General features: G+C 43.1%; 3 protein-coding genes across 5 annotated transcripts; 1 reads left to right on the plus strand and 2 right to left on the minus strand.

The window, feature by feature from the left end:
* Positions 1 to 233: 233 nt before the first annotated feature.
* Positions 234 to 12,143, minus strand: efs (embryonal Fyn-associated substrate). The gene is made up of 8 exons (XM_034105617.2): positions 11,942 to 12,143; positions 10,798 to 10,996; positions 8,747 to 10,027; positions 8,444 to 8,569; positions 6,024 to 6,941; positions 4,313 to 4,375; positions 2,855 to 3,112; positions 234 to 2,432 (listed from the first exon to the last, which is right to left on the minus strand). The coding sequence occupies exons 2-8, from the start codon at positions 10,807 to 10,809 to the stop codon at positions 2,247 to 2,249; spliced, it is 2,844 nt and encodes a 947-aa protein (XP_033961508.1). The 5' UTR covers positions 10,810 to 10,996; positions 11,942 to 12,143; the 3' UTR covers positions 234 to 2,246.
* Positions 12,144 to 12,465: 322 nt separating this feature from the next.
* Positions 12,466 to 15,642, plus strand: dhrs4 (dehydrogenase/reductase (SDR family) member 4). Its single transcript, XM_034105623.2, has 9 exons — positions 12,466 to 12,569; positions 12,865 to 12,980; positions 13,395 to 13,572; positions 13,685 to 13,786; positions 13,870 to 13,940; positions 14,027 to 14,078; positions 14,401 to 14,535; positions 15,313 to 15,368; positions 15,461 to 15,642. Exons 1-9 carry the CDS (start codon positions 12,558 to 12,560, stop codon positions 15,573 to 15,575), a joined length of 837 nt encoding a protein of 278 aa, XP_033961514.1. The 5' UTR covers positions 12,466 to 12,557; the 3' UTR covers positions 15,576 to 15,642.
* Positions 15,643 to 15,791: 149 nt separating this feature from the next.
* On the minus strand, positions 15,792 to 26,882 carry tinf2 (TERF1 (TRF1)-interacting nuclear factor 2). 3 transcript variants are annotated; one of them, XM_034105618.2, is made up of 12 exons: positions 26,566 to 26,882; positions 26,122 to 26,324; positions 25,877 to 25,984; positions 25,513 to 25,608; positions 25,317 to 25,427; positions 24,614 to 24,737; positions 22,513 to 23,281; positions 18,849 to 19,397; positions 18,588 to 18,662; positions 17,185 to 17,243; positions 17,020 to 17,099; positions 15,792 to 16,654 (listed from the first exon to the last, which is right to left on the minus strand). In XM_034105618.2, exons 1-12 carry the CDS (start codon positions 26,591 to 26,593, stop codon positions 16,532 to 16,534), a joined length of 2,325 nt encoding a protein of 774 aa, XP_033961509.1. In that variant the 5' UTR covers positions 26,594 to 26,882; the 3' UTR covers positions 15,792 to 16,531. The 3 variants fall into 3 exon arrangements, with proteins under 3 accessions (XP_033961509.1, XP_033961510.1, XP_033961511.1); XM_034105619.2 differs by lacking the exon at positions 18,588 to 18,662; XM_034105620.2 differs by lacking the exons at positions 25,877 to 25,984; positions 26,122 to 26,324; positions 26,566 to 26,882 and adding an exon at positions 25,717 to 25,792.
* Positions 26,883 to 27,377: the final 495 nt, after the last annotated feature.

Consider the following 27,377-nt stretch of genomic DNA (forward strand, 5'->3'; position numbering starts at 1 on the left):
TTCAATGCAATAATTACAAATCAAGACAGGTAATATATTATTCTGAAGTAGACTCATTTGCATAAAAAGTAATAAATAGGTACTTTTGTTCTTTTACTTAAGTACAGTTGAATGCAGAACTTTTACTTTCAAGTATTGCAACACTCGGATGTTTAGTAGTCAACGTAAATGTAACGTCTCTGAAGAACATTATTTCTGGCAAGGCAAATGGAAATACTCTGCAAATATAATACAATTAAAATAACAAAACGTTTATATTTTTGCCAGGCACAACGTCAATAAATAATCCGAACACATTTTAATTGCAAAAGATGTATTTGTGCATTCTGAACAGTAATACAAGACAGACATCAAATGTAGTGTTAAAAGTAAAGAGGCGTATTACTGTAGGAGAAAAGTCAAATATTCACTTTTATACTTCAGTAAATACGGACTCAAATGAGTTCACATAGTGTAAAAAAAACGTCCTCGTACAAAATAAAATACAGCCATACCTTGGAACTGTAATGTAACATTTATCTGGGAAAAAACATTTTGTTCGTTGTAAATGACCCAGTAAAATCACCCCATGGTAAAAGGATGTGCATATATAAAATGTAAGCAAATTAAAGCCATGCAAACTGAACGCAAATAACATAAGATTTGACAGTAATAAATATACTGCTAAAGGTTACTTGCTCTCTTCAAACATACAGTTTTTTAGAGCCTGTTTTGGAAGGCAGGGTTTCATCGAGCAATACTTCAAACCTCCACAAGGTGGCACTGCAGCAGAGAAGATGCAAAAAAGCAAGAAGATAAAATGTTCCAAAGAATAATTTAAACTGATCCACACAACTGAGAAAGTAATTATGCATTGATACCGATTTGGATCTGAAAAAAGGTAAGGTTAAGCAATATGACTGAGGTTACAGAAGTATTATTATCAAGAGCACCTTTGTAGAGTTGAGATGTGTAGTGTAAATATGATAAGCATCGTACCTTCCAGTCAGCTTTATGATCCATCACAGCTTCTGCTTGTGTGCACACCAACATAATAATACGGTATAAATGTTTAGGGACAGAGGTTAGACTGAAGTACAATAGTCTGAGATGGAAAACAGGTAAGTGTTTTGTATTTAATATGCAAATAAATCCCCCTTATTAATAAAATAAAGTGTGCTGTGCTTCCTCAGCTGGGCGATATGGTTAAAGATGTATATATAATGAATTATATATGCATCATACCCAGCCTTAGTTTCCACCTGACTTGAAACAATTAGATGTGAGAAAGCACTGTTGACAGGGGTGACGAGCATCTTATGGGAAATGAGCATGAAAAGCAGAGAGGTGAGCATGCAGATCATTACAAGGCGTGTGCAGACAGGTTGGCTTGGTCAACTGGTTTCTCTTCCATTGCCAGGCTGCCATGTGACCATGGGAAAGAACAGCATTAGGCATTTTCTCACCGAACCATCATTACTCACTCTTATCCGCTCAAATATTTTCTCTCTCTGTCAGACGTCAGGATTTTAAATGTCTAAACGTAAACAGAAAATGTATTGAGGGATTTGTATCTTATTGAGTGCATTACAAGCTGTACTGATCTTTGCCTTGAAGTGGATATGGGTACTTCACAAACACAACACACTAGCACGGAATCAGTGGAGGCGAGGCAGACTTCCTACTCCACAGCCTATTCCATGTCTTCCATAATAAGCCCGAAACACTCGATACGCTGCTTCCAACAGCTTCAGAATGATCATCACAAAAGGCCGTTCAGGTTAACAGTAAAAAAAGTAGGCCAGAAACAGGATGCAAGGCCTCGTTCTGTGCTATTTGTGGAAGAGGGGGGGATGGCTGAATAAATAGAGGAAGGAAGGAAAATGGCTATCATGTGAAGGGAAGAAAATATGGCAAACACAATAAAGCAAAGCTCCCAAGATAAACAGTCCACACAGACACTCAAAGCCACCGAGAGCCTTCAAATATTCAATAAGTTAACACCCAAAAACACAAGTGTGCCTGGCTTCAAAGCACGGAGGTCAGTGTATCAACAAAAGGCAAACCGACACACACTTGAAGGACAGGACCAACACTCACAACCCTCAGCAACCACAAAGCATATTCCTTCGCTTGCTTCAATCCCACTTAAACCGAAAAAAAGATAAGGTAATGAAAGAGTCCGACAACAAATAAGGCATTTTCAAAGAGGGAAAAAATATGTGTAGTGTAAACAAAGTTTTCTTTTACGAGAGCGATACGGAATATCATGAAGATATTTCCGCCAGCCGCTGCAGCAGCGTGGAGAAGCCAGCTGCCTGCTGGGAAAGCTCAGCGACCCGGTCCACCATTTCCTGCGTGGCGGGCACTGAAGGGTAGTTTTGTGCAGCTCCCTTTGTGGCCACGACAACCGTCTTCAAGGCCTGACAGAGCCGTCCCCCTGAGGTTGTGATCTAGAGTTTTAAAAAACACAATTATTACAACATTTAGACCCATTCTACATGTCCAACAAGACTAGGGCAGGTATCATTTGTGCATTCATTCCTCTACATTCGTGATTCCGTGAACCCTTCAGGTTTCTGTGTACTGGGGAATACAGCGATTTGACAGCCTGTGTAAGAGGGTATGATAACAGTTTAATAACAATGCAATAAGGGTGTAATAGTGGTCTAAAATGAGTACAATAACAGTCTTAAATGGGTGTAATAACGGTGTAACATTATAAGTGTGTAATACGGAGTGTAATATTGGTGAAATACTGGTGTTATAGGGGTGTATTATTGTGTGATAGGGGTCTAATGTAGAAAATAGCAATCAATTCACTTTCCAAAATGTTTATATGCGAATATATATATATGTTTTTATTTCTACATGCCTTGGCGCGGAGGTCTGCAGAGCTGAGAAGGCGGGAGAGCGTGTCCCCGATAAAAACCAGCTTGTGCGCCGTGACGATGAGACTCTTCCCTCTGGCCACGAAGATGCGGGGCGGCTGGTTCCCCTGCACGCTGCTGAAGAGCACGTCGATGGCGTCCGCCAGGCAGGAGAGGTGCGCCAGGCTCTGAGACGAGTAGAAGGACAGCAGCTCCGAGTCCTCCAGAGAGAGGGACAACGGGAGGGGGGGGGACGGGGTCAACTGTGCAAAGAAAGAGGGAATAGTGTCAGTATGTAAGGGAGCCACACAGAGACAGGAATGCTACGGCCAAGTCATTCTTCTTAGGATACAGCACTAACAGCGGGCGGCTAAGTGCACTTTTGACTAGTTCTCCACTTTGAATCCCTAAACAGTTGCAAATATCAAAACAGGGAAAATGAATGAGACACTTTGTCAGATTTCTTTTTTTTAATCATTGAAACTGCAACAATTAACTGAATGCTACTTCCTGCATTGTTGATTCGCCAACCATTTCCATTATTGGAAATATTCATACAGTAAAAGCCAAACATTTGATGCGTTCAGCTTCTGGAGGGTGAGGATCTGATGCTTTAGTAAACTGAACATGTTTTAGTTTCGGACTGCTGGTTGGACAACACAAGATATTTTTAAAAGCTAAATTCCCTGTCTTTTCTGACACTTTGCAGACCGGTAATACATCCAGAAAATGACCGACACAAAGACATATGGAATGAGTGTAAGTCAGGAGCACCAGGGCTTCGTCATGTAACAAATGTGTCCCTGCAAAGCAAGCCGTGTTCCCTCCTAACTTGCTTTTAAACGCATCTTACGGGCCCACACGAAACTTAAAAGCCAGACAAAGTCGGACACTAATACAAACGGTACGTCAGCAAGCGAGACTGTTGAAAAGAATGACTGTGCTTTCCTGTCACTTATTGTCCTGCTGCCTCCGTCCCATGTGAGGCAAGATTGTTAAGATTTACAAGTGACCTCTTGTTGGCCGTCTATGGCGTAAACCAAGGAATCTTGCGAGGAGCAGAAAAAACATGACCTCAGCTTCAAACGAGAGAACAACTGACCTTAAAGATACCGCAAAAAACAGTATATGATTGTCATTTCGCCGTGTAAGCAACACCTCAGACTGCAGGCTTGTATGTTCTCAGAAGAACAAATAGAAAGGTGTTTCATGATAGACGGGTGATCCGAATCAACAGGGGTTAGCGTCACATGACGTGAGGTGTAGACTAAGAAGGGTTAACGCCACATTAAGAGCCAAGGAGCTGCAGCGAGCGGGATCAATGAGTCACCGCGCTCATTAGTAAACCGTGTGCTCGGGGTGAATCAATGACCCATCTGTGCAGACCTGCTGCGTGCGGAAACTAGGGATTGTATATAGGGAGGTCGAGGAATAGACAATAACAACAAGAGGAAGTTACTCACTGTTGGGTCTGCTGTGATGTGTCTGCTGTCACCCAGGACATCAGGAAGTGGCTCAGGTTTGCCCTGGATTCAGATGAAAACGTCAGGAATGTTAACAGACATAATAACAGACCACGTTCGACTGCAATTTAACCATTTAACGGCACACAAACTGATGCGTTTAAGCACAGAAAAACATCAGACCCTCCTTTCTTTCACATTCAAATACAAATGTATGCATGTCCAGGGACGTGCAGACATTTGGAGGGGCTATTGCTCTAAACTGGAAAAAGGGCCTCCCCCCGACAAAAACATAAGACCTTTTGAAAATTGTAACTTATTTAAAAAGGTAAAGTCCCCTGGTTTGTCCCTTATACCCTAACTGCCATGAGAGAACTCAAAATCAAGTTTCCAAAATCCGACACTGAGGTGGTCTTAACGCACCGGCAAACGTCAGCGCTGACAAAGTGTGTTTCCCGCAGCGAGACGCTACGATACTAATCGTGGGCTCATCATGTTGATTCGGCCACAACAGAAAAAAGAAAAAGAAACTCTCACTCTCTCCAGAGGGGCAGGTCAGCCAAAGAGGCCAAACGAGCCCGTACCTGTGCATGTCTATATATTCTGTTAAAACCCTATATTTCTGCAGAATTTAGCAATAAAGATTATGCATTAATATTATTAGCATTACATTAGATTTAGGGATGTCCCGATCACCTTTTTTTGCTCCCGATCCGATTCCGATCATTTGATTTTGACAATCTGCCGATACCGATTTTTCCCGATCCGATCTTTATGCAATGCATTAAGAGAGAAAAAGGTAACCGATAACGGCTGGTCATCCAACGCGATGAATTCAGCTATCTTGGCTGTTATTTTTTGGGCCTTTTCACTGTTCTGGGGCAGTTTCTCTTTCCTTTTGAAAGTCTCTGAAAGTGTCGGTTGTTTCAGTGCCGTTACCTGAGTGGCCGCTGTGTACTCGTCGTGTTGTTGTTGATGTTTGTTTCTCAGGTAGCGTATTAGATTGGTTGTGTTGAACGTAGCTCTGCTCTTTCCACCACGCGGAACCTCTGCCTTGCAAACATTGCATCTGGCTGTTACACTGCCTTCGCTTTCAATTTTATAATACTTCCAAACTGCTGACATTTTCTCTGTCCCGACTCCCGAGTCACCAGCTGAACGTAGCCTCTCGTTAGCTTACTGCTACTATTAGACACTGTGTCCACTCTTTGAGAGACATAAGCAACCAGGTCTATGAAAACAAGCCCAAAAGAAGCAAGACATACATGATGTTGTGTAATTTTTAACCAAAACTAAGGCCTCAGGATGACTTTAAGACATCAACATAGTCATTGTTGTTTTGTAAAATGAAATAAAATAAAAATATTTTATAATTTATTTATTTTTAAATCCCGATCCCCGATTTTTTTCTCCCGATTCCGATCTTTTGAAAATCACGTGATCGGCTCCGATCCCCGATCACGTGATCGGATCGGGACATCTCTAATTAGATTCCAGTGGTGGCTGTGCTGGTGTGTGACAGTTGTGTGATCTGAACATTTCCAATTACTTCAGTCCAAAAGTCAACATGTATTAAAAAATGTGTAAAAAAGATATAGATCTCTATGGATGAATCTATTTATTCAAATGATGGACTTTGAATCTTAAAAAGAGATATGAATGTTCACACTGATGTTGAGAACAGTTATTTAATGTCATTATAAACACTGACCTGCAGTTTGACGTATCCCACACTGTCCCCTGTGGGAACAGGGGCCGGCATGGGAGTTAAGCCGATCCCTGCGTACTCATTGCTGGGGTCGTCTTCTCCATCAGAGGGGCCCACCGTCAGCGTCACCGTGGACTGAGTGGGGGCCAAGGGGAAGGCTGTCTGAGGGGTTGGGGGAAGAGGCCTCTCCTGGATCCAGCTTCCTTTACGCGAGCCCATCCCGCCTCCTGAAGACTTCCCATCAGGCACTGGGAGCGCGGGCAGCGGCCTGCGGGACAGGGAGTCCTGGGAAGGCAAACGTGGTCGACCCTGAGCCTGCAGGAGGAGGGCGCTCTCCTCCAGGGAGCGCTGGACCAGCGTCAGCAGCCCCTCGGACGGAGGAGCGCTGCCGATGGCGGATAGCGCCGGCAGGAGGTCGGCGAGGCGAGCCCACGTCAGCTGGAAAGGGGGGGGGGGGTCGTCGGAGAGACACGCTTTCCAGGTGGAGAGGATCTCAGCCAGCGAGGTGGCCAGGTCCCGTGACGACAGCGTGGAGGCGGAGCTCAGCACCGAGTGGACGAGGTTGGAAAGTGTGACCCTCCACTGCATGTCCCCCGATCCGTTACTCGAGACAGAGAGGCGGCGGGTGGAGGAGGACGAGGACGACAGAGAGTGAGCGAGGAGTTCGGTAGTCAATGCAGGCATGTCGTAGATGCCACAGTCGGGCTCACAAGAGTCCCGGTTCTGATAGCCGCTGCTGGCTCGTTTCTCCGGGCCGGGGACACGGTAGATCTGTCCTACGTCGTCTCCGGAGTGACTGAGGGTGGAGTCTCCCGGGCCCAGAGGGACACCAGGAAGCGTGGGGACACTGTAGACATCGTCATCAGCTTCATCAGGCTGGAAGTCAGAGACATTCAGAGTGATGGAGGGGACATCATAGACCTGCAAGTGAGGGAAGAGAAAGGAAATGTTTATCCATCACGTTGTTTACTTTATGATTGTGAGGGCGGATGATAACTAACAGAATGTATGCATGGTGTTAAAACACAATATGGGGTTTCTCAATCGATTTTATTACATTGTTTTGGGGGAATATCTGCAGCAAGAACGTTATACCGAAAGATGGCCCTATTGATGTTTCTAATCCTTGTGTCACATTAAAATAATAACATTGGTTGGTGGTCATTGATCAGGCAAATGTATAGCATGCCAAAAAGGCCTTTAACGCAGATATTTTTCAAAATTTGAATCCGTTTTGGTTATTTTATGACATTCCATTAAAAGGTTGTATTGTAAATGCTTGGATTTGGGCTCATTCAAAGTAAGTGCACTCAAAGCCTAAATGGCTTCAAAACAGTTATTTAATTATTTTATGCAAAAAAAGTTGAATAAATGACACAAAAAATTGCCGTCGGGCATAAATGTTCATTTAAACCTCGGTATCAGCTCAGAATTGTACCATTGATGCACCCGTAGTAACATGTTTGGTAATGTCGGTTTCGATTGAAGACTTCTTTTAAACCTGGCTTGTGCTTGGGTGACCAGACTGAACTTGTTAAAGTAAAAAAACTGGCGTCATCGAGTCACCACAAACACCAGGGACACATGTCCTCTTAAACAGCTAAAAGCACATAGTTATTCCAGGCAAAGAGGGAAACACCAGAACAGCTGGTGGACATATTTAGGCAACATTAGAGGGGAGACCACTGGGGGCAGGGTGCTGCTGCTGCTGCTGCTGCTGCTGCTGCTGCCTTGGCATGGCCCTGACAGGCGGGTGTGACAGAGAGAAAATAGCAGCAGCACTCAAGACTGGATAGACAGGCTCCCCCAGCAGAGAGAGACAGGTGTGGCCTTGCCTAGAAGGGGGAGGGGGGGCAGGGAGACACGCTGATGGCGGAATGTGGGAAGAAATGGGGACCGGCTATCTGATAGTCATCTCTCGGTGGGGAATCGTGACACTTGTACAGACATGATTTCAACAGTTTACAGTGGCTTTAGACCGTCATGAAACTAAAAGGAGCCGCGTGATTATAGGCCAAACACATGTAGGAGGAAAACCACCGAATAGCCTGTGTTGTTGAAGTTTAACGGCTGCGAAGTGACTTTAAAAATAAGGGGCTGCAACTATTTTCAGTATCGATTAATCAAATTATTATAAAAGTAGTTTGAAAAGTACATTGCCGTTTCTTAAGTCAAAGGTATTGTCACTTAAAAACAAGATGTAATTCTAATATGATGTAAAACAAGGAAAAGCCAGAAGCCTTTACATTTGAAAAGCTGAGAACAGCATTTTCTGGAAGTTACTTTAACCAATCATCTGGTTTGTCAAAAAGTCGGTCATTATTTTTTCTCTCAATCAATGAATCATTGCAGCAAACAATACATCTCATTTAAATGAAATTCCCCCATTTTAAAAACAACTCTTTCTGTGGCTGTTTCTTTACCTCATTCTCAGAATCGCCTAGCGATGGGAGACAGCGGGGGGTGTCATAGATCCCATTGTCGTCCTCATCACCAATGGAAGATGGCACTTGACGCTGCCACCTGCCGCTGGGAGGGGTATCATATATCTGCCAAGACGACAAAAGCCCAAAATGAAGTTATGTTGCTGGTCTTGGTCAAAACACAACAAAACTCAGACCACATGCAAATTCTCACAACAGAGGAATTTGGAATATAAATATGTCAACGCCTGCTAAACAACACAATTTAAGCGTACTAAATAACCCTTACAAACCATGACATACCTGATCGTCCACAGCATCTGAATCCTGATGTTCTCCCTTTTTGTTCTGCATGTTGTTGCTTTTCTCCAGCCCGTTACTCATCCTCTCCTCCTTGCTCTGAGGAATCCCCCTCTGTTTGTCCTCCTCTTGCTGCAGGCTTGCAGGAGTGACCTGAGCGGTGGGTTTGGGTGAGTTAGTATCTGCTGACGATGCTGAATCTTTCCTGGTGACTCCCCTCACTGGAGGTGCTGGTGGAGGGGGTTTGCGGGTGAAATTTGGCGATCCAGGAACCCTGACCTGCCCTGCTCTGATCAGCATAGGAGACCCCCGGTGACACCCCAGGCCGGGTTTACCCCTGGCTGCAGCTGGGTTGGGTAAAACTCCTTTTAGCAAAGGTCTGGGAGATGCTTGGGCAGGGGATACTGGAGATGGGTGCTGATGGGCCAAAACTGTGGCTTGAGTCCTGTGGAGGCATGCTCCAACAGCGGTGGGTGTTTGGTACATCTCAGGTGAGCCCTGGCTTGCTTTAGAGTGGGGGGTACCCGGTGTTCCGTTTGAGCAAAAAGCAGTGGCTAAAATCCCTCCAGTTGGAGATTGGTAAACATCTTCCCCTGCAAGCGGCGTACCTTTGGGCACCAAGTAACAGTCGTCTGAGTGTTCTGTGGTTAGTGTTTCTCTTGGAAATAGATATGTAGTGTCCTCTGGTTCATCGGCAGCCCTTGGAAGTCCTGTGGGGGCGAGGTACACGGACTCTGAATCCATGAGAGCTGCAGAAGGCATGGGACTGACTGGAGACTGATATAGTGCTCCTGATGTTTCCGTGTCTCGTCCTCTGAGGGAGGGTGAGCGCGGACGTCCCCCAATCCCTAAATCCCAGTCAGGTCTGGGCCGGGTGCCAGAGCTGGATTGTGAGCGCGGGCGCCCTGCCTCGACCCTGCGGAGCTCCCCCGGCCTCGAGGCAGCCACTCGGCCCTCACCCGCGCATGGAGGGGAGCGATACACTCCGTCTAAGTCCTCTGCACTGCTGCTGACAGCAGAGCGAGCCAGTGGGGGGACAGGGGAAAGGTAAACGGAGTCCTCAGTGGAGCCTCGACGGGGATCAGAGCCCGGTGGTGGGGCGGTCTGGAGGAGACGGAGGCGGTTGGCAGGGACAATGCCCTGTCGGCCATGCAGGGAGCAGAGCCACCAACCCGGCCCACCACCCTGCTCCTGTTCAAGAACCATCAGTATGTCGCCCTTCCGGAAAGCCAGCTCCTCCGGGCTCTCTGCCGCGTTGTCAAACAGCGCCTTTGCCAAAACCGTCTGAGAAACAGGACGAGACAAGAGTAGACAACATAAACACGCACCCTCCTGTTCAGCATCTCTCACACCAAATGGCCATTTAAAGTAGTTTTAATTCACACAAGCAGTCAGCACACCACAAACAAACAAGTACATTGACATGGCGATGAAAAGTCAGGGGTATAAAAAGGTTGATTGTTCAGGGCTATTGAAAGAAGAGTGAATAGGAGTGAATAGGGAAGATCTCGTAAAATGTCTATGAGAGATAAAGAGGGACAGGAAAAGGAGGGGTAAGCACAAAAATGAATAATATAAAAGCTAGAATCATGACCGAACTCAAAATTCACAGCTGTGTCAATAAATATGAAAGGGGGGGGGCACAGTCAGGGAGGATCAATGATCAGATGGATGCAAGGGCTTAAATGGTAATGAGCGGGATGAGAGGGAGGGGGAGGGGATGCGAGGCACATCTGTCCCTCGCTGTTTAGAATTTAATTGCCCATCGCAAAGAGAGTCAGGCCCCCTTTCATTTTCTAAACCAACCCCCTGGGGACAGCTGGGCTCTATTGAGCCATGTGGGACCCCCTAAAACAGTAATGGAGGCAATGAGGGTCGAGATAAAATAAATAGATACAGTAGATAATACACATTTTAGAGGTAAAAACATGGTTTTTTTTAAAGTTTCAAGTTAGTTTTGATCACATTTGTGCATTACCATCAGAAGAGTACATGCAAATTCCTTAGAGTACATGCAAATGAATACAAACAAAGGAGACAAATACTGTACTCACGGAGACAGACATTGTTGCAAAGTTATCAGTTGTGTCTCTGGAATACTATAACGCAGTCGGGGTAGTCCATTTAGAGCAGGATCTGGTTTTCATGGATATGTTGGTCTCCGGAGAGGCTCGGTGCAGAAGCACAGCTGAGTCCGGGCTCGACACATGTTTAAAGTCCCGGCGCCTCGTCGTCTCTGCCTTCATTCGATCCCTGCATAGGTGTAACACACAATTTCTTCACGACACATTCATAACACACCGAGACGGTTACTCATACGTTGCGAGGCACATGTGCAATGAAAGGTGGGCAGGCAGCGACAACACCTGTCTCTACTTTCCACGCCCAGTAACGTGAATGCAGCCCGCTAAGCGAAAGCTAAGGTTAGCTTAGCTTAGTAGCTAAATAAGTGGTGTGCACCATGGATGTATAACGACAACTGGATACACCGTTCATTTCTATGAGAGTTGCTCAGTGGCGCATGAAGCCCAAATTGGAGCGAGAAAGTACCCGGATGGCCCGGGGCCTTTTGCATACTGAGCATGCGCACTGGAGTTTCCCTCCTATCTCGTGCTCTCGGCTCTGTCAAATGACTGAAGAGAAAATAACTCGATTCAGCTTTACGCGCATATTTGCATATTTTAGACTCTAATGATTCAAATAAGAGCTATTAAAGTGTTCATGCTGGGGAGTTTAGTTAGCTCAAAACCAATTATACGCTGATTTACAGACGAGTCTTTCTCACTGTAAGTCAATAGGAAAAAGTATTTGCGGGCCAAAATGACGTCACTGGCCGTGTAGTACCACCATTTGGCCACTAGGGCCATTCCAAAAACTGGCTTCAACGGACGGCGCACTTCCCGGGGGCTTGATTTGCACTCGTCTTTAAATACATGTTCTATCGTTAACCAGATTTAAATTATACACTATTAGAAAAGGAATAAGCTACAGAAAAGCAAGCTGTGTTGTCGCGGCCTACCTACCACCATTAGCCAGATGCTGTTAGCAATGATACCGCTGGTTATCTTCATTGCCTTTCGCTGCTAACGCTAAAGTTCATGTTAAAAACAACAATAGCACCGACGGGTAAAAACAGCTACAAGCAACCCGTTTACCAGCCAATGTAAGCACCAAAAACAGCCAATGTAAAACAAGTACCTTGCTTCTTTTCGCCCATAAACTTCGCTTCGATGAGTCTATGATACGTAAAATCACTTATTTTCAAGCGTGAAAATCTGAGGCCATCGGCGTTCAATCATTTTCGTCTATGACAACAACATTATCTCCGCCCCCTACGAGGTGACGCTTTTCACTGATCTACATAGCATAGCATGGGTGTCCATTGCAGGCTTTAGACCCATCCAGCATCTGTTAAATCGTGTAGATATCCCCAGCCTGGAAACACAGCAGCTGCGTGATTGGCTGGCGGTTTCCAGTTGCCTTCATGGACGTCCGAATTTCTCCGGAGACCAGATAACTAGCTTAAAACTGCGGGATTAAAACTACAAATGTGCCCCAAGCTATCAATATCACATAATGGTACAACACAATTCCGAATTTCCTAATCATATTGCATCATTTTTTGGACGGAATTGGCAGTACAATTCACTTAAGAGCAGACCAGCTATTGCTAGAGGCTTTTATTTTGACAGCGGGACTATTACCCCGGAAAACACTGAATGTAGCACGAATCGTCGGTAGTAAGGTCCAAGCAGTACACTTTGACACTCTTTAAAAAAATTCTTCCACAGTCCAAGCTCATATTCAGTATTGCATGAACGGCAGGGTGAGACAACGCTCTTAAACACATTTGCACATTAGTTCATTATTGTAGTCAACACTGAGTCAGAGTATACATTTAAACTGAGATTTGCCTTTGTATACAAATAGCGATCATGTATTTTATCATTGCTTTCTCTTCACCTTGTTGTGTATTATTGATTTAAATGAGTGACAAAGTGGTTCCCAACTTAATTTACTGTTATATGTCAGCGACTCTGCTGTCAAGAGTCCAGACGACCTCTACCCTAGATACCCAGTGTTCTCATAAAACAATATGTGTTACTATTCTCTATCCACAGGTGATGTTAAAAAGTGTATTCAGGTGCCTTAGGACCAACCCTGTTTCTTGCCAAAGGAACATGTCTCAAAGTAGCCTTGCTGGAAAGGTAGCCATAGTCACTGCCTCCACAGATGGGTAAGAACTAGCTGTTTAACTCTTGTTTTGTCTGTACTGCAATATAACATACTCAACAGTTAAGAAACTGACTTTGGCAATAGTTAACTGCTGTCCTGATGAAGCAGTGGTACTGAAAGAATAATAAAAACATTCAAATTGATGTCAAATATCAATGGAGAAAGCCGAGCGAATACAATTAATTAAAGATAAGATGCATCAAGCTTGTTTCCAAAATCATTGGGCATTATGAGTTTCGGCCCCTGCTGGAATTTATCTCTAGCCTAAAAAAGACACGAAACGTTACAAATGTTTTTAATAAGCAGTCAAATTAGCATAATTATTTAACAGTTAGCATACTGATTAATCTGTTTGATAGAGGTATTATATCATGGCCAAAAGACCATTATTCTCTTACCCCTGTCTCCTCTTCAGAATTGGCCTAGCTGCAGCTCAGGCTCTGGGTAAGAGAGGAGCCCATGTGGTGGTGAGCAGCCGGAGACAGGCCAACGTGGACAAAGCCGTGGCCCTGCTGCAGAGCCAGAGCATCACAGTGACCGGGACCACCTGCAACGTCGGCAAGGAAGAAGACAGAGAAAAACTGGTTCAATTAGTGAGTATCTTTATAATTCTAATAACCATGCATATTATTAATAATTTTGAGATTTTCAGTGATTCAATCCAGTTCTTACCTCATTAACAGCCCTATTCTGTGTTTGGAACAGACTCTGGATCAGTGCGGTGGCATTGATATCCTGGTGTCCAACGCAGCAGTCAACCCTTTCTTTGGAAACATCATGGACTCCACTGAGGACGTCTGGGACAAGGTACACACATACAGAGAGGCCCATTTGTTCAAAGGATTTCAATTCAGAATATGTTATGGGAGCATTTCGTCGTTTCTTTCTAGATCCTGTCTGTAAATGTTACATCAGCCTTCCTCATGACTAAGTTGGTGGTGCCTCATATGACAAAGAGGGGGTGAGTAACGAACAAAACCGTGATCCTGACAAAAATACTATAAAAATGTATGTTTATTGACAAATGCTCTGTATTTTTCTTTTTAGAGGAGGAAATGTAGTATTTGTGTCATCTGTGGCTGGATACCAACCAATGCAGGTCAGTGACAGTTATATAATACTAAAACACTGGTATGGAATATCTTTTTTCATTTCCTACATATCCGTGATAATACTGACATACCTTTACTTAAGTAAGGTTTTAAATGCAGGGCTAATAGTGGAGTATTTTTTACTAGTAATATTGATTACTTTAGTAAAAGGATGTGTACTCCCACCATTGATGAGCATAGAAGTAGAACACGCAAATGTATATTGACATATAGAGCTAATAAGTAATTATATATTTTAATCAGTGTCGTGTTTTGTTGTCATTTTGTAAACGGTTGTGTTTGTATATGTTATGGACACTGTCTCTGCAGGCTCTGGGCCCCTACAGTGTGAGTAAGACGGCTCTGCTGGGTCTGACCCGGGCCCTGGCCCCTGAGCTGGCTCAAAGTAACATAAGAGTCAACTGCGTGGCCCCTGGAGTCATCAAAACGAAATTCAGCAGCGCGGTGAGGAGAAAAACACACATTTATCTTTGTATCACACTTATTTATAAGTCTCTATAATAACCAGAGATGGCAAAAGTACACACATCCTTTACTCAAGTAGAAGTACAGATATTCATGTTTAAAAATGCTCTGGTAAAAGTAGAAGTACTGACTAAACTTCTTTACTCAAGTCAAAGTAAAGAAGTATGGGCTTCGAAATGTACTTAAGTAAAAAGTACCCATAACTAGCAGCTGTTTTAAAGAGTACCTGACCTCCCTTTATATTAAGAGAACAATAATGTCGTTGTTAGCTAATGAATGTTTTGATGCTGAACAACGGCAACATGACAACGTTTCCATTGGTCCCTCTTCTTTAGAGAAGACCAGGAAATGATGGATACACGGATCGTGTTTAAATCAATTTGGCACGCAATGACTCTAAATAATAATGATCACGCCACCAAACACACATTCAGATTAAAAGGAACCAGCTGTTTGGAAAATGAGAGAAGTAGAAAGTACAGGTATTTGTGTTCAACATGTAAGAAGTAGAAAGTACAGGTATTTGTGTTCAACATGTAAGAAGTAGAAAGTACAGGTATTTGAGTTCAACATGTCAGAAGTAGAAAGTACACGTATTTGTGTTCAAAATGTAAGAAGTAAAACTAAAAAGTTGTCAGAAAAATTAGTAGTGGTGTAAAGTACTGATACCAGAACAATTTACTTAAGTACAGTAACGAAGTATTTGTACTCCATTACTTTCCACCTCTGATAATAACATGACTGTTTTTGTGGCAGTTAACGGGGAACGAAGACATCATGGACGAGTTCAAAAAGCAGCTGAGCATTAAAAGGTATGCTCACATGGGAATGTATCACCAATAGGCTATGCCAGACAATACACATGAGCAACATATTTAATATGTTCACGTTTATCTCCCTATAGAGTGGGAGAGCCAGAGGAGATCGGTGGAGTGATTGCCTTCTTGTGCTCGGAGGACGCGTCCTACATCACCGGAGAGACCATCACTGTGACCGGGGGGATAGGCTGTCGACTCTGAAGCTCTAGGGCCAATACAAGTGTGTGTGTGTGTGTGTATGTTTTGATTACATTTTTACTTGAAGTGCGGACGCAGCCAGAATAAAGCTTCATATACTGTAACTATTCAAGCAAGACATGTAAAATTCCTTACTAATTATTGAAGATTTTATGTTTTCTCTGTGATGATTGTGATATTCTGTGAATTTGATGGATTCTTATGATAAATAATTTCATCCTCACAATCTGCTAGATGTGTTAATTCAATAGGAAGTTCTTTCAGTGATCATGTCATGAACCAGTGCTTAAATTATAAAACGCTTCTCTTTCATATCAAATGCAGCTTTAAATAGCTTGTTGTGAGAGATGCATCACTTACACATGTTTAAAACAGACAATATGAGAAGTACACTGAACACTAGAAAAGGTGGAATTTATTAAATCTAAATTAAAAAATGATGAGCTTCGGTCCATAACAGAATGCTGCTTAATACACTATTGATAAACCCACTAGTGGAAACGTTTTTCAAACAGTTTCTTTATTACTTCCACACATCTCAAATTGCATTCCTTTGATTTGTTCCCATTATGTGTCAGCAGTCCAGCAATGTGATCCAAACATGGTGAATGAAATGCATGCACAATGTTAACAACCTTTATTAACCAAGAACATATATTTTAAATATAAAAAAAATGAATAAATGTAATGGAGATGATCCAGATACAAACAAAACTGTACGGTAACGATTTCAGAAACGTTACATAAGTGCCCATAATAAATCATCAGGGCTTGTATTCCATGAAGACAAACCACTGATTAAAATTAAAATCTGACTCAGCTAGGGTGACGTCGTGAGCCAAGAGAAACAGATGTCTTAAATAAATGTCGTCAGCTTCAGTGGCTGGTGCATATAGATTTATTTTTGGCTTTTCGGTCGATGTGGCTGTGACCACCAAACTTGGCCTCGATATTCCATTTCATCGTCTGTTTTTGCCGACAACAGAAGAGAAGTCCCGCCGTGTCATCCCGGGCTTCCAGTACTCCCTCAGAGTGGGGACATATGTGCCGTGTTTGGTCTTGTAGTAGCGCTTTGTGAACAGCTGAGGGAGACAGGCTCAGTTAGAAAACACAGAGGAAAGAACCAACTTGATAGAAAGAACAGCACTAAAGTGAGAGAAACATTTATTCCACCAGTATTTTCTTTTTCTTAACTCACAGTCCCATCTCTTTTTGTTTACCGTCAGCATCTTGTTTGGTTCACTTTGAAGGCTTAAAGTTAATGTCTTGAAATTGCGATCTGGTTTCGAAATTGCACATTTGAGTCATTACCAATTTTTTATTAACCTATAATTGTCAGAATTCATTTCAAAGCTAAATCTCTTTTCAAAACAAGACTAAATTGGACACATTGTAAGGATTCGTACTGCTCATTGAAACAGTATTTTAGTGGTTTAGGAAAACATACCCTGACTTTGAAATTCTTCGTTGCTTCGTCTTCAGAATCCGCGACATAGTCTTCAGTGTCTCCAGGTCGGGCGGATGTACCTAACCAAAAAAAGGAAACAGATAAACTCATGTTTTTCCCCCATTGTTGATCTTTGTTACTTAAAAAAAATAAAAATTAAATCACCTGAGTTACTGCGTTGTTGAGCAGGAGAGCCGATTACACCGGGCAATACAGGGTGATTCCTGTTGGGGAGAAACAATATCATTAAACCATTTGGTATCAATTCAGTTTTAATAGCGGCTAAAAGGTAAATGGAGAAAGACAAAGTCATATTTCACATAGCTGCTTTGCTATTTAGAATTGAAGTCTATTGGCAAGTAAATACATTTTAATGATAAATCTTTAAAATAATATAGAGCAATAAATATATATCCATATATAATAAAATCTGAGAGACAAATCGGATGAACTTCAAAAAATTGAACTCGTTTTTTTATGGTATTTGTAAAACAATGGTCTAAAGAATATCTATAGAACGTTAAAAAAAAAAGGCTGCAAGTCAAATTCATAGTTAAATTGGTTTATTGTGCAAAAAGCGTACAGAAATAATGTGAAATATTAAGTAGACAATATTACCATGTGTCATTAACATGATATCAGCATTGATTTTGTTCTAAAATATCACGGAATCTCGAATTTTGTCCAATATAAAAGTCAATTTAAAATATCTGGTTCTGCCAGAGAGATCAATGATGTGTTTTTATGACACAAACTTTTGAAGCCTCGGCAGAAGCGTCAGCCAATCGAATCATATGCCAGTACAAGCTCTAGCCCAGTGGTGTCAAACTCAATTTCATCGCAGGCCACATTAGCATTATGGTTGCACTCAAAGGGCCGGTTGCAACTATAAAAATATACATATATATAATATATAGAAAATGATGTATTAATGACATGATTGCCTCTGAATTGGATTATTATTGAATTGGGTAATAACTTTGTAATTAACTACGTCTGAAAGCAGAAGTCCAGGGCAAATAATTGCAAGTCTCTTCAGTGCGCATGTCACAAAACGAGATGCATTATGGGACATGTAGGTTATGAGCAACGTGCTTCTGTAAAGTGGCATGTAACCGTATAATAATCTTTACAAGCTCCCTGCTCTAGCCAATCAAACCGCTGCTTGTGGGTCAGGGGCGGGAGATTCATGTGATTGGTTGTTGGTCGAGTGTCAGACACGCCTGCCGGCAAGCTTCAACGCACGCCGCTGTGTGGACGGGCTGTAAGAGTTAGACCTAACACACTTAGCTATTTGATATACCTCTGGAACAAGCTAAATACATGTTTATTCTTCAGTCAGGTCACTCATTACTGGATCAGCGAGCTGACAGGCTGTCAGGAGAGAGAGAGGAATTATCCAAAGTGAATGTAAACTTGAATAATGTACTTCATTTGAATGTAATCATTATGTTGGTTGTTGTTTGTGGAAGCGCATCGTGTATTGAAAAATGAGTCTGAACTTTTCGATCTGTTAACTGAGTTTTAAACATCACTTGAAATGGAAGATCCCCATAGCCCCCACCCACCCTATGATCGGATCGGCGATCGGTATCGGCCGATTCTGACTCCGGTGATCGGCGATCGGCCTCATCGGAGCGTCCCTAACAAACACATTCATGATGAAAGGTTTTAAAGGTACGATAAAACACAGATAACATAGTAAATGCTAGTTAACAAAATCCAGAACACATAATGGAATTGAACATTATTTCTAATGTAGCCGCTGAATTTTCTACAATACAAATTTGACATAATACTAAATGGTTCTGAATGTGGACCTCTCTTACTCTTTATCGCCCAGGCCGGGACGCTCCGAGCCAGGCTTCTGAGTTTGGTTGAGTTTGCGTGTTGGAGTTTTAACCGGGGACGTCCTCCTCTGGTTCTGCTGCTTCACAGGCGAGGATTTAGTCCTGTTGGGGCTCGCAGGAGTCACCGACAGCTTGTGTAAAATAACTTTGGGTTGGCTCCTCAGACAAGAGCCAAAAAGGGAGCAGAGGGAAGGGTCTTCAGGCAGCTTCTTGATGCCCAGCTGCATCATACAGGTCTTAAGAACTGCTCTGTCATCTACTCTCTCACTCGTCTTGTTGCTTATCCTCTTTTTCCCAGATATAGTCATGCCTAATATTTCCTCCTCCTCCTCCTCCTCGGAATCACTTTCCATCATGTCAGGTTGCTTGTGTTTCATTCCGTTGCTTTCCTTCCTCTCCTCTTCCACTTGTTCTTCACCTTCGATCGTTCCATCGTCCTTGAGTTTCGGTTTAATCGCAGTGAAGTTCTCTTTTGGGTTCGAGTGCTCGTTGGTTGCGTCCTTTGCTTGCTCTTCCCCTCTCTGTGTCCTGATCATAAATGGGACATCTTCATTAGATATGAGTCCGATAACAGGTTTAAAATGTGAAATATGAAGTAGACAATATTACCATGTGTGTCATTAACATGATATCAGTATTGATTTTGTTCTAAAATATCACGGAATCTCGAATTTTGTCCAATATAAAAGTCAATTTGAAATATCTGGTTCTGCCACAGAGATCAATGATGTGTTTTTATGACAAACACTAGGGATGCTCCGATCGATCGGACGATATTCACTCTTAATAGTGTGATCGGGCTCTCTATAAATGCCTATAAGGAGAGCCGATTACATGACGAAAAATACATGACACTTTTCTCTGTGCGCGGAAAACAAGCTCGCCAAAATGGCTTCACCAGTCTGGCATTATTTTAAGGTGTCCGAAAGAAAGACAATAAAATAGCGGTATGCAACGTGTGTGAAGCAGAAATCCTGCAGCTCCGCCCGCTGTGACGGACCGGTGAGCGGAGCAACACACACACCAATGGCCCGTCCACACAGCGGCGTGCGTTGAAAGCTTCACTATTCACTTTGAATGGGGTGACGTCACTTTTCGCCGAACTGCATTGTGGGAAGCGAAGCAGAGCTTTGCTGGCGTGGCTCGCTGCAAAAGTTGAGCAATGTTAAACTTTTGAAGCCTCGGCAGAAGCGTCAGCCAATCGAATCATATGCCAGTACAAGCTCTAGCCAATCAAACCGCTGCTTGCGTGTCAGGGGCGGGAGATTCATGTGATTGGTTGTTGGTCGAGTTTCAGACACGCCCGCCGGCAAGCTTCAACGCACGCCGCTGTGTGGACGGGCCGCAAGAGTTAGACCTAACACACGTAGCTATTTTATCTACCTCTGGAACAAGCTAAACTAGTTATACATATATTTATTCTTCACTGTCGGGTCACTCATTACTGGATCAGCGAGCTGCATGAGACGATACTGACAGGCTGTCAGGGGAGAGAGAGAGGGAGAGAGAGGGAGAGGGGGAGAGAGGAAAAGAGAGCGCTTCCGCTAATTTCTCCCGTGTTATTATCCAAAGTTAATGTAAACTTCAATAATGTACTTCATTTGAATGTAATAATTATGTTGGCTGTTGTTTGTGGAAGCGCATCATGAATTGAAAACATTTGTCTGAACTTTTTGAAGCGTTAACTGAGTTTTAAACATCACTTGAAATGTTTATGTTTATTAAGGATCCCCATTAGCTTTTGCTCTTGACAAAAGCTACTCTTCCTGGGGTCCGACACTCAAATGAAATGGAAGATCCCTATAGCCCCCACCCACCCTATGATCGGTATCGGCCGATTCTGACTCCGATGATCGGCCTCATCGGAGCGTCCCTAACAAACACATTCATGATTAAACGTTTTAAAAAAGGTACGATAAAACACAGATAACATAGTAAATGCTAGTTGAACAAAATCCAGAACACATACAGTGGGGCAAAAAAGTATTTAGTCAGCCACCAATTGTGCAAGTTCTCCCACTTAAAAGGATGAGAGGCCTATAATTTTCATCCTAGGCACACTTCAAACTATGAGAGACAGAATGGGGGGAAAGAATCCAGGAAATCACATTGTAGGATTTTTAATGAATTAATTGGTAAATTCCTCCGTAAAATAAGTATTTGGTCACCTACACACAAACAAGATTTCTGGCTCTCACAGACCTGTAACTTCTTCTTTAAGAGCCTCCTCTGTCCTCCACTCGTTAACTGTATTAATGGCACCTGTTTGAACTCGTTATCAGTATAAAAGACACCTGTCCACAACCTCAAACAGTCACACGCCAAACTCCACTATGGCCAAAACCAAAGAGCTGTCAAAGGACACCAGAAACACAATTGTAGACCTGCACCAGGCTGGGAAGACTGAATCTGCAATAGGTAAGCAGCTTGGTGTGAAGAAATCAACTGTGGGAGCAAATATTAGAAAATGGAAGACATACAAGACCACTGATAATCTCCCTCGATCTGGGGCTCCACGCAAGATCTCACCCCGTGGGGTCAAAATGATCAGAAGAACGGTGAGCAAAAATCCCAGAACCACACGGGGGGACCGAGTCAATGACCTGCAGAGAGCTGGGACCAAATTAACAAAGGCTACCATCAGTAACACACTACGCCGCCAGGGACTCAAATCCTGCAGTGCCAGACGGGTCCCCCTGCTTAAGCCAGTACATGTCCAGGCCCGTCTGAAGTTTGCTAGAGAGCATTTAGATGATCCAGAAGAGGATTCGGAGAATGTCATATGGTCAGATGAAACCAAAATAGAACTTTTTGGTAAAAACTCAACTAGACGTGTTTGGAGGAGAAAGAATGCTGAGTTGCATCCAAAGAACACCAGACCTACTGTGAAACATGGGGGTGGAAACATCATGCTTTGGGGCTGTTTTTCTGCAAAGGGACCAGGACGACTGATCCGTGTAAAGGAAAGAATGAATGGGGCCATGTATCGTGAGATCAGCAAGGGCATTGAAGATGAAACGTGGCTGGGTCTTTCAGCATGACAATGATCCCAAACACACCGCCCGGGCAACAAAGGAGTGGCTTCGTAAGAAGCATTTCAAGGTCCTGGAGTGGCCTAGCCAGTCTCCAGATCTCAACCCCATAGAAAATCTTTGGAGGGAGTTGAAAGTCCGTGTTGCCCAGCGACAGCCCCAACACATCACTGCTCTAGAGGAGATCTGCATGGAGGAATGGGCCAAAATACCAGCAACAGTGTGTGAAAACCTTGTGAAGACTTACAGAAAACGTTTGACCTCTGTCATTGCCAACAAAGGGTATATAACAAAGTATTGAGATGAACTTTTGTTATTGACCAAATACTTATTTTCCACCATAATTTGCAAATAAATTCATTAAAAATCAGACAATGTGATTTCCTGGATTCTTTCCCCCCATTCTGTCTCTCATAGTTGAGGTATACCTAGGATGAAAATTACAGGCCTCTCATCTTTTTAAGTGGGAGAACTTGCACAATTGGTGGCTGAAAAAATACTTTTTTGCCCCACTGTAATGGAATTGAACATTATTTCTAATGTAGCCGCTGAATTTCTACAATACAAACTTGATATAATACTAAATGGTTCTTAATGTGGACATCTCTTACTCTTTATCGCCCAGGCCGGGACGCTCCGAGCCAGGCTTCTGAGTTTGGTTGAGTTTGCGTGTTGGAGTTTTAACCGGGGACGTCCTCCTCTGATTCTGCTGCTTCACAGGCGAGGATTTAGTCCTGTTGGGGCTCGCAGGAGTCACCGACAGCTTGTGTAAAATAACTTTGGGTTGGCTCCTCAGACAAGAGCCAAAAAGGGAGCAGAGGGAAGGGTCTTCAGGCAGCTTCTTGACGCCCAGCTGCATCATACAGGTCTTAAGAGCTGCTCTGTCATCTACTCTCTCACTCGTCTTGTTGCTTATCCTCTTTTTCCCAGATATAGTCATGCCTAATATTTCCTCCTCCTCCTCCTCTTCCTCCTCCTCCTCATCATCATCGGAATCACTTTCCATCATGTCAGGTTGCTTGCGTTTCAGTCCGTTGCTTTCCTTCCTCTCCTCTTCCACTTGTTCTTCACTTTCGATCGTTCCATCGTCCTTGAGTTTCGGTTTAATCGCAGTGAAGTTCTCTTTTGGGTTCGAGTGCTCGTTGGTTGCGTCCTTTGCTTGCTCTTCCCCTCTCTGTGTCCTGATCATAAATGGGACATCTTCATTAGATATGAGTCCGATAACAGGTTTAATGAATGGGGTTTTGTCTCTTGTCTGTGTGTTGTAAGACTGGTAAAAAGAGTTAGTAGCTCCTGTTGGAGGATCTGAAGGCACTTTTCCAGAGGGGGGCAGGGAGAGGGAAGTCAGGATGGAGTCTCCCATGTTTGGAGGGAGGGATGCTGTGAAAAAAAACATGGGGATTAATAAGGAAGTTCACCGTCCTATCTAGTAGGGCTGTATAGACAGGGGTGCACATAACTTTCTCAGTGAGGTACTCAGATGAGTATGGGGGGGGGGGTACTAGTGGAGTACTTCAGTAAAGTCGACGGGGGGGGGGGCTAGTGAAGTACTTCGTGACCACAGAGCGTGAACGTTGTGATCAGCTTTAGCGCAGTTCTCCAGTGAAGGAAGGAGAAGGGGAGAGGGGGGGGTCTCCCTCCGCAGCCGGTTGGCGTAGTTTTGGCACAATTCCGTTGTACAGACCGACGTTAACAGCAGCCACGTCTGTGCACACGGAGACCGACTGTCGTCCGGTGATCTAATCGCCTTCTGGAAAAGCTTCACAAGTACGTCGGTACGCAAATGCGCTTTGTGACACAAGCGACGGTACGCATTTCAGATTGTTGCCGTGCATGCGTACCAGTTATGTGCACCCCTGTGTATAGAATAGCTTTAAGCTTCATTCGTGTGATTTCAACATTCCCAATAACTCCAGAGCATTGTCGACATTTGTAGAAAAAAGATGGATGTAATTATTTTCAAAATTCACATCATGTTTTTATCTGAAGAAATACACCGCTTCAAGATTTGTGTGATGAATTATGGAGGACGGAAAAGTCCATAAGTGTAAATACATTTTAAAAATGCATTAATTAATTAATAGAGAAGTAAATAAATACAGGAATAATAAAATAAATGCTAAAATATAATACAGAAATACATGCCGTTAAAGGTGGGGTAGGTAAGTTTGAGAAACCGGCTCGAGATACACTTTTTGTTATATTCCATGGAATGCTCTTAACATCCCGATAGCAATGAATATCTTAAGTGCTCTGACAAAAAATCCTTAAAAAAAAATGTCATTTGTGGACGCCGTAGTACTGTAAAAAGCACGCTATCCAATCATTTTAGCCGGCACAGCCTTCCACCTGTGCACAAACTTATCTGGTGCCCTCATTAGTCATGTGCATGTGTGTTGGAGGAGGGGCTCTGTAAGGAAGTGGCAGATTTGTTCCGGCTGTGTATTTTCAAATTCTAGCGCACTCGAGCTGGTTTCTCCAAAATTACCTACCCCACCTTTAAATAACTAAATAAAATAATTAATTAATAGTGAAAACCTTATTTGTTAGGGCACGATTATGTCATCAATTATAACAACAAACAACATAAGCAGCTCGATTTCCAAAACGAGATGATGGATTCCAATGTAAATGTGATACATTTGAAAATATGGCATTACCCCAAATCCTAGCTATACATGTTAGCTGGCCTGAGTGGTGATGAGGATGTACCTGCAGTCTCCAGGTGGCCCAGACAGGTCTGATGCTGGAGCAGTGTCTGCAGCAGCTGGGGTTGGCTGGCCGCCCGCGCACACGCCTCCAGGACGGAGGGGGTCTCACTGAGCCACGACACAGTCTGGAGACAAATGACATACATACAACTTGTATTCATGTACCTGGGTTATTCATGATTTATTATCTTTGCTTTTTAATGTTTCTAATGTGTTTTATGCTCTAAATATCTTTCATTTTTGTAAAGCACTTTGAATTGCCTTGTGTTGAAAAGTGCTGTATAAATAAACTTGCCTTGCCTTACATTCCGTAAGGGCCTCGGGCCGGCCATTTGTCCACTTCGCACTCACTAACATTGAAAACGGTGAGCGCGAAGTGGACAGATTCGGGCCTCCCTAAAGTTTCCCTAGGGGGGTTCCCGAGAAGCCTTAAAAATAAGCGGTCGCCGCCGACGCGTCGGGGCCGCCCGGACGATCGCCCCATACAAAGCATTTATTTGATGATATAAGTACTTTACTTTGAATCACAATATGTTAGCAGGTATTTATAAATGATCACTAGTACATAAATGATCACGTCCTCGTACCCTTTTTGTATCTACTGCAAATCAAATGTGATTTTTTCAAATGTACAGATAAAGAGAAATACAATAGATTGAATGTGTGATGGAAAAGGGCAAGGTTTTCCCAGAAGCACCCACTACCTGAGCAAGGTTGGGAACTGGGAGGAACTGGTCCAGTCGGATCAGAAACTCCCACAGCAGCTTCTCCAGCTCCTGGTCAAACTTGGGACCATAATCCACAGGAAACTCCTCCTGATAGAAGACAGAATAAGATGTGTCGGCTGTGACACAATCCTACAGACATCAATGCAGATACAAAATGCGTGAAGGGGCTCACCTTGAAGAAATGTGTCCTCCTTGTTGTGTCTGTTAGCAGCAAGTGAACCAATGATTGGAAAGCTTCCACTGTATTCATGATTTTTAAATCCCTCTTCTAGGAGACAAAATAGAAACAAAATGTAACTTTTTCCATCCTTAAAATAATATATCGACGCAACACTACTACAGTCCAAGATTGTGTAACGTTTAATTCTGCAAATACCTCCAATATTAACTGTTGTAATTGTAATGCAGCATGAGGCCATGGAGCATAAAGATCATGCCATTTTTCTTCAGTATAAAACCTGCAAACAGTTTACACTACAGTGACAAAAATGGCAATGCAATTTGTAGTGAGAGTCTAGATATCAAATGTAATTTACTTTAGTAGTTGCAGAGGAGGTTGACATAGCAGCAGGAGCACGGATCCTTTCCAGATGTGACATTATCTCCTTTTTATCCGGCTGTGTAGAGCAGAGCTCCATGATCAACTGAAAATAAATTGATAAACCGTACATTCAGACCAGGAAACGGATCATTCAAAATACTTGGCAATGATGTGTCAAAATGGAGAATAGTATAGTCAGATAGATAGGAAAGAAGAATGAAAGAGGCATCAGATTCTCACCCGTGCTCTCAGCCCCAGTGCCAGCTTGCCCTGGTGTCTCACAGTGAGCAGCCCGGGGACAGTCTCACATAGTGAGGTCACAAATTCCTCCACAACCCCATAGTGCATCACATCCCTCTGCTCCATCACCTTCCACAGGGCTGCAGACACCAGGCGCACAGGCGGGGCCAGGAGCTGGAGTGCAGCTAAAGGGAGGGTGGCATCTGTGCAAGAGACAAAAGAAAACAGACAACAATCATTGCAACTCATGTGACTAAATAGGCAGGGTTGAGAATGTGTCTGTCTCTATAGATTGCAGATTCCAATGTTACAGTACTGGCTATAACCCAGGTGATGGTAATGCAGGGGTCCCACATCATCTGTCAAATTGTCACCATCCACTGCCACTACAATATTGACAGTTTCACATTTATTTTAATTCTTATTCCATGTATTAACACTTACCATTTTCCTTAGTTTTTCTTGCAGTCATACTGCTGAATTTGCAAGCTAGCTTAAGCCAATGAGGTGGACGTCTATTAACTAGCTTAGCAACTTTGACACATTACTCCCCAATTCCGCTTCAAAGCTGCCGCTAAAATAACAGTTTACCCGAGGAACGTTAAACAGGAAATACTTCAAGAATGTTGTTTCCTAACTCCTGCAGTTATCTGTCGTTAACGTTACGCCTCGGTAGTCCTGTTGTTTTTGTTTACCCGCTCAAAGGCTCAAACAGCTAGCAACACTTCTCTAAAGTTCTGCTTCTCATCCTCCCGCCTTCGCCGCAACAATATACAGGGTTTCAAATACTCGCTAGGGTGCGCCGGATTGGCGGTGCTTAGTGCATTTTTAATTAAAGACATTGGTTCGAACTGGAAACCCCGTCCGCGCGCAAACTGTAATGGATAAAACAAGCGCACACCCTGATCTTTCAGGATATGACGTAGCTGTTCCGACAGCAGTTGCTACCATCTGTTTATTAAATGTTTAATAATAGTTAAACATAGTTTAAAACTGTGCGGAGAAATAGTGTTAAGACTGTCAATTTATTTTAATGAACATATGAACACAGAATGATGGTACTATAAAAAACAAACAAAAATGTGTATAAATATATATATTAGGAATTAGCGTTCGAAAATAGATTGATTGGACATGTATATCAGCTAATATAAGCAGCTATACAATTAAAAACATGACTATCAGATGTTTAAAACTGAACAAACAGTATTGGCTTCAACTAAAATGATCCAGTATCAGTTATTATCTAAAGAGGT

Source organism: Pseudochaenichthys georgianus, chromosome 18 (assembly GCF_902827115.2).
Source record: "Pseudochaenichthys georgianus chromosome 18, fPseGeo1.2, whole genome shotgun sequence".
Classification (NCBI taxonomy): Eukaryota; Metazoa; Chordata; class Actinopteri; order Perciformes; family Channichthyidae; genus Pseudochaenichthys; species Pseudochaenichthys georgianus.